This window comes from Cyprinodon variegatus, unplaced genomic scaffold (genome assembly GCF_000732505.1).
Source record: "Cyprinodon variegatus isolate N-32 unplaced genomic scaffold, C_variegatus-1.0 Scaffold1208, whole genome shotgun sequence".
In the NCBI taxonomy this organism is placed as follows: Eukaryota; Metazoa; Chordata; class Actinopteri; order Cyprinodontiformes; family Cyprinodontidae; genus Cyprinodon; species Cyprinodon variegatus.
The window spans coordinates 165,071-172,213 of NW_015151661.1; the positions used below are offsets into that span (position 1 = coordinate 165,071).

The window sequence follows — 7,143 nt, forward strand, 5'->3', positions numbered from 1 at the left end:
ATTACGTATTTTTTCATTTCTGTTAGATTGTAATCGTCTGTAACGCTAAATGTTTTCCTCGCCAGTCGGAGCAGACGCTCGTCCTCCTGCTAATGATCTCCTCCTTTCAGAACCAAACCTTTAAGCTGCTCTTAAATGCAGATAAGACGTCGCCGTGGCGACTGAACCTTGAAGCCTGGAACATGCGGGAACATGAGGAAGGGGAGTAGTGGTTTGACCCCCCCCCCCTTTAAGGTGACAGGGGAGCAAAATGACAGAAAAACATAAACAGATGAAGCGGCTGAAATCATAAGAGACCAAATTTGATTTCAATCAGTGACCTCAGAGCTACTCTCGCCTCCCTCGGCCCCCCAGCCTTCCTCCACTAACCCTGTCCTCCTACAGTCTATAGCTGGGTGTACTGGAGCTCCACTAAGTCGGGGCTCGTGTCTGCGGCTGGATCCTTAAAGTAGAGTGTGGCAGTGTCTTCCCCCCGCTGGCCCGTCCGCCGGGACCTATGCTCAGTCACCTCTTTGGGCTGCTCCTGCCCACAGCGGTTGCTGTTCCACCACGCTTCCAGGCCGGCCACCATGCAGGCCAGCAGGAGGCCGGCGGCCAGGATGCAGAAGATGCCAGCAAAGCTGTGCAGCTTGAGGGAGCGGCCGTCAGGATGGGCGCTGGCATGGCTGCTGAGGTCACAGCGTCCCGTACGAGGCCACCACTTCTGCTTCATGATGTCCAGGTCGCCTCTCTCCTGCAGCTCCAGGATCCTGCAGGCCACAGCAGCACAATGACAGACATTTAGGAAGGATGTAGAAACCTGCAGGGAATCCATGGAGCGGCTCAAAGGCATCTAGTTTCAACTCATCAGCTGTTTTCCATTAAAACATTCAATTAGAAAAAAAAAGTGAACACATTTCTGATCAGGCTACAGATGCAGAACATCCTTTACTTTAGGTGTCAGACAAGAACCTCCTGTGAGCAGCTGTCAAACCCAGTTTTATTTATAAAAATTAAACAATTATGTTTTATGACCTTGAATTCCGGATTCTTCCATTCAGAAGCAAATAATGGAAAACTGCAGTTTTTTCTGTTTTTCTGGATGGCAGCGATTTATCAGTGAGACGGGGGCTTCTGGCCGCCTGCATAGACGTCCATGAAACAGGCTGACTGTTCAGCGCACAGCCAAGTCTGACGGAAAATATTTAGCTACTCTTCTTATGATGCGGCCCAAACTGGTTAGAGAAAATAATTTTCTTTCCAGAATCAGTTTAGAGATGATTGTGTTTTTATTGAGCTGCGCTTTATTGATTGCTGCTCAGATCGGCAGCGTTCGGCTGAATTCCTGCATTATATCAACTCTTCTTTACATCCTGTTTTTTCTGACATGTAGAATGTTTCTCCTGCCGCCACACGGCTTCCTCCAGTTTATCCAGAGTAGAACTAAATTCATGCGTTTAGGCTCAGCTCAGTGAAGGTCAGCGGTAACCCTAACCTTAAACCAGAGGACCAAACGCTTTATCCAAGAGTGATGGAGGCAGCAGTGATGGGAGCTGGTCTGAAATGAGCGCATGTTGGTTAGAATGAACAATAGGCCGGCCCTCATTCTACACTCAGACACGTTTCTCCCTGCAGCTCCTTCAGGGCTGCACTGGAAAGACGCCTCAGGCTGCTGAACCAACCCACAGCAGAAAGTTCATTAAGAAAGGAGCAGCTCAGCATCCATGGAGGGACAGGAATGAAACTCAGAGAGACAGAAGGAAGAGGAGGAATAACATGGAACTGACAAGAGAAAAAAGATCAGCAAACTGGACCTGGATGGACACCAGTTCAATCTAAACTGGTTTTCTAACCTTGGAATGTGTCACAGAGTGATGTTAAACCATTCAGCATCAGATGGAAAGATAATGTAGACAAAGTGTGACCCAACTTCCAAACTAACAGACGGCCAGAAGGAACAGGCTGCAGGCAGGTCCAATATGAGACCAGCGTCCCAGAAAGACCATATAGGAGCTGCAGTCGGCATGTTGGAGGTCCTCTGGTCACTGAAACTGCTTTTCTACACCAGTGTTATAAAGTAACAAAGTAAAAGTACTTCACTACTGTACTTAAGTATATTTTAGAGTACTTCATATTTTCCAAGAGTATAATTTTTTTGAGAACTTTCACTTTTACTTCACTACATTTACGAACTTAATTGCGTACTTTTACTCCGATACATTTTCAATGTTTGGTTTAGTTACTAAGTTAAAAAAAAAAATTAAAAATAGGAGACGCCTGTTTCATAAAGCCAGTCTACATTTATACTGCACTTGGTTGTTTATATTATTTTAAGTTAAGTTAACCTTCAAAGTTTACCAAAATGTAAAAAAAAGTCATTCAAACTGCATTTACTTTTTACTTATACTTTATTACTTTAGTACATCTATTTTTACAGTAATTCTTAGACTTAAGTAAAAGCCATTTCAGATACTTTAAGACTTTTACTCAAATGACATTTGGACTTTTCCCAAAGTCATATTTTGGAGAGGTACTTATACTTTTACTTGACTCCAAGATTTCAGTACTTTATAAAACACTGGTCTCCACACAGCTGGGGGCCGCGGCTGCAAACACAAACAGCCCCTCAGATTTAGAGCACCGTGGATTTATTTGGAATAATAATCTACTTTCTATTGCTACAAAATCCCTAAACGATTCTGTGATGTTTGTGGTGGGATAGAAGCCAGCTGCATGTGGTGAACTGAAGAGGAGGATGAAGGCAGGAGGTGGAGGAAGAGGAGGAGGTGAAGGAGGAGGAGGAGGTGGAGGAAGAGGAGGAGGTGAAGGAAGAGGAGGAAGAGGAAGAGGAGGTGGAGGAAGAGGAGGAGGTGAAGGAAGAGGAGGAAGAGGAGGAGGTGAAGGAAGAGGAGGAGGTGGAGGAAGAGGAGGAGGAGGAGGAAGAGGAGGAAGAGGAGGAGGTCTGCTACAGAGAAGAACTGATGACTGAAGGTTCTGTTGCTCCCTCTGCAGTTCAGACCACAGTCGGTCTGTTTGCAGCGTTTCTCATCTCCAGCATTAATGAAAGCTGCAGCCTCAGAGGAGGAATCAGCTGAAGGTCAGTCTGGGTTTGGATCTGAGCTGAATGTCCTCAGCTTTTCCTGCATCAGACCAACCAAGCGAGTCACAGAGATTTCAGTGATCAGTTGCAGATTCAAATTATTTTACTCTAAAGCAACAATCTTCCTGTAGCTGAGATGTGCGCCGTGAGGCAATCACATCAGCTGTGTGAAGAAAACCTGATTGTTGTTGTTCTGCTGCTTCGACCCTCAGAGTTTCTATGAAGCAGCAAACAGCGTCTGACTGCCTCTCAGAGGTTTGAACTCCCGCCGCTGACTCAGCGTCCCCTCAGGTCCCCCGATCGTCGCTTTGAAAGGGGAAGATGGGATTATCGCTCAGCGTGAGCTTCGCCGCCGAGGATGACACAGGAGGACAAGGAGTCAGAGTCTGAGAGGAGACAGGAGTGGAGGAGGTGTCAATGACAGATGCCTCTGGCTTTAAGAGGAGCAAAGAGAGCAGAATTCCGTCAGCATCAAAGCGCAGCGGTGCTGCTGCTAATGCTTTGTGTTAACATCTCTATTAACACCAAGACAACAGCTCTACTGATGGTGTGTTTTTCCTCCTCTCTATGAAGCCTCCATGGTTAAAGGATTAACGGGTTTGTGCATCAGTGCAGCAAACATTGATGTTTCCAGCTGGGAGCTGCTGAATATTAGCTGCCCTTCCTACCAACTTTTCTAAGTTTTCAAGGCAGCTCAGACTCTGAGCCCTGCAGCTTTTCATCACACAGAGCAAATCAAAGAACAGGTTCAGGTAAAATTCCTGCAAAAATAGCTTCCATTCAAAATTGGTTGGCATCTGGGTTCTTTAACAGGAAAACCAATGCAGACGTTTTCCTGCATGCCATCTCCAGAGGTCGTCCTGCAAACTTCTGAGGAGCTTCCTGGTTGGTGCTGCTGGTTTTCAGATTGGTCCTCAGTTTCTATCTTTGGGGTTTTTCCTCCTTTATGCTGAAAAAACTGGGTTTTTGAGCAGAAACGTTTTCTTCATTCATCCCCAGATTCATGTTAGAAACATTACAACAAGGTTTAACTGCGGCGGACAAGGAAGGATTGTTTTATTGCTGGTAGTTATACTGAAATGCTTGGCAGCCATTCCTTTCCTGGTTCGTTCGTATTAAGCTTCATGTTCTGTTTCATTTTGTGTCGAGGGAAACCTTTGCTAGTCCATGTTTGGGTCATTCTTTGAACAACTGGAACCATTAGTTGCTTCAATTTCTCATTAATCGATCTGTTGTTTAATTAACAATAAATATTTCTCCTTCCTTCACTTTAATTTCATGCAGTTCACTATTTTCAAATACATTTGAACCATTAAAAATATTTGAACATAAAACATACATGTTAAAAGGAAATTATAAAAATATATTAAAGCTACAGCGTGTAATTTTCAACGTCATCAAACGGTCGGACTGCGGGATCAAGGTAACAAATAAAAGACAATAAAGGTTTATAGATTACTGTAAGTGAGTTAAAATATTTTAAAGTAAACTAAAGTATATTTGCAGATAGTTAAAAATAAAGCATTATTTAGTCAAATATTGCTGGTGTTGCAGTGCTTATGCGCCAAACGCTGTGATCCTTGATGCGGCTGTTGCAGGTTTGAAGCCCAGCCTGCCGCATGTCCTCCTCTCTCTACTTATATTTCCTGTTTGCCTACTTTCAAAAACAATAAAATAAAAGCCACAAGATAAATAAAATAAAAGTAGCTGAACAAACCGAGGCTCAGAGCCAACAGCAGCTGTCAGAAGATCCATGTTCATAAAACCGATCATCTCAACATATGCAGATGATCCACTACTTTCCCTCTAGTTTCATCTTTACAATAATAACTTTAATGCAAAGATGTATTTTTCCGTTTAGTTCTCTCTAAATCATGGGCTGAATTTAAATTTTCTTCTGAATTTTCTCTAAACACGTTCTCTGTCTAAAGCCAGACATTAGTTACAACATTTTTCTTTTTGAAATCATCTTTCAATCCTGTTTAAATGTGAAGATCCTACATTCATATTATCAAAGTGAGACGGCAGTGAATTATTACCAAAATAAATTAATGCTAAGAAGGAACCCACCAAGAAAATCAATACCAAATGGATGAGAAAGTTTTCTGACTAAAGAAAACTGTTAATTCATGATGTAATAATGTGGAGATTAGGATCAATCTGCAAGATTTTTTAGACCTCCCTGGGATCAATTAGTTTTTGATGGGAAGAAATGCTTCACTCTGCAGCCCCTCCACTTCATCTCAGGAAGATGAACAAACTTCCTTACATTTTCTGCCTTTGCTCAGACAAATCAGCCTCCCAGAGACGGCCGTGTAATTAGCACATGTACTTCTGTTTACATTCACACACCGTGAGTAATCCTGTTTCCTTCGCAGCGACGCTGCCTAATGCCAGCTCCTTTCATGTGAGCCTAATTGGCTTCAGCCTCAGAGGCGTTATTGATTTACCAGCCAGTGAACGACCTGCAGGTGTTTCTTATCTCCTGATCTTTTAACACACAGGTTTAAAAATCAGTCAGCGTGACAGCACTTCATCTTCCTCATTAAAACGCATTCTGGAATTTGGTGTGACGGACCACTCAGTGAGGCACTTTACTCACATCTGACGATTTTCACAAGGACTTCTAAGAGCAGAGTTTTTAATGAACTCTGAAGGTCAACATGGTGAATAAGAGGGAGGAGAAAGCCTCCAACCTTCATCATTATCTTTTTTTTTCAGCCATACTCCGCTCCATGTCAGCTAGAGATTCATGTTCAGTTTTCAATGGAGCGCAATCTCAGCTGAAACTGAATGAAAGCTTCGGCCACAGAAGGTTGGTCTAAGGTGCAGAGCTATTTGTTCTCTGGTCCATTATCTCTCAATGACAAAGGGTTAGGGTTAACTCATCCAGGCTTCTGTTCTTAGACCCTCTTCAGTTATCCAAGCGGACAACAGCTCTACACATTGGTGATATTTTCTCTGTGGCAATGTTTCTCTGTGATAGTTGCTTCATCGTGTCAACCAGCATAACAAATATTGCTGGCTCAACGCTTGATTGGGTTTCTATAGTTCATGCTGACCCCACCCAAACTGCACAATAACAAAACCCATGTGTATTCATGTTGCATTGCTCACTTTAGTAAACTTTTCAGCTGTTATCAAGCATGATCTTTTCCACCAGTACATAGAGTCCACCATGGCTCAGGGTCTAGCTCAGGGTCCAGTATCTTTACCCGTCCCAAAAACTATTTTCTGACTGTGTTTTCCTCCATGCATCAGAACCAATCAGTTGAGGAGGATGTGCACAAGCCAGAGATCATAAGATCTACGATGATCTGGTTCTGCAACAATTCCATGTGGAAGTTCTGCAAAGGCTTCGGTGGCCGACCTCTCTTCCTGCACATGTTGATGATCTCCTTCAAAAACATGTTCAGAGCCCCAGGGACTTTCAGAAGCAGAGTCTGTCTTTATTTCTTTGAGGTTACTGACATCAGAGTCCATCAATGCTGCAGCATGTGAGGCAATGATGTTTGCAACGTGCTAGTCTAGTGCTTCTTGTGATGAATTTTCCACAAAGTTAAAGCCACATTTTGAGGGTCTGTTTAACTCCAGATTATTGAATTAGTTAATTTAGCTTGAAAGCTTTACCCTGATGTTTGCAGTTTGCTTGGACCCCAGTGGATGTTTACATGTTCTTGAATGATAGCGCTTACGTTTTAGGTTTTATGGATGACTTAATTTTTGATTTTTAACATGTTTGTTACGGTTTAACTTTGATATGAAAAATCCATTCAGACAAAAAGCTTAAACATGGACCCCAAGTGTGTAGATCTATCAAAATCTACACAAACAGATACACTTTTTTCTAGCTTTTGTTAATTTATTTTCAACCTGGCAAAATTTTTCTTCAAAATCAGGTCCAATAGAAAATGCCAAAAAGTAAAGGCCACAACTGCCAAGCTGCAGATGCACAAAAAAATCCTGGGCCTGTGGCCAGCAGGGGGCCTCTGGCCACTAGGGGTCTGTGGCCACTAGGGGGCCTCTGGCCACTAGGGAGTCTGTGGCCACTAGGGGGCCTCTGG

General features: G+C 43.2%; 1 protein-coding gene across 1 annotated transcript in view; it reads right to left on the minus strand.

Moving 5' to 3' along the window:
• The window catches only part of LOC107102128 (glutamate receptor ionotropic, delta-1-like), a gene marked incomplete at its 5' end in the record, with an annotated part of 56,617 nt that overhangs the window by 6,726 nt on the left and 42,748 nt on the right, over nt 1-7,143 (minus strand). Inside the window, one exon of the mRNA XM_015401309.1 lies at nt 509-749. Within this exon, the coding sequence (XP_015256795.1) occupies nt 509-749 (241 nt within the window). The remainder of the gene's footprint in view (nt 1-508; nt 750-7,143) is intronic.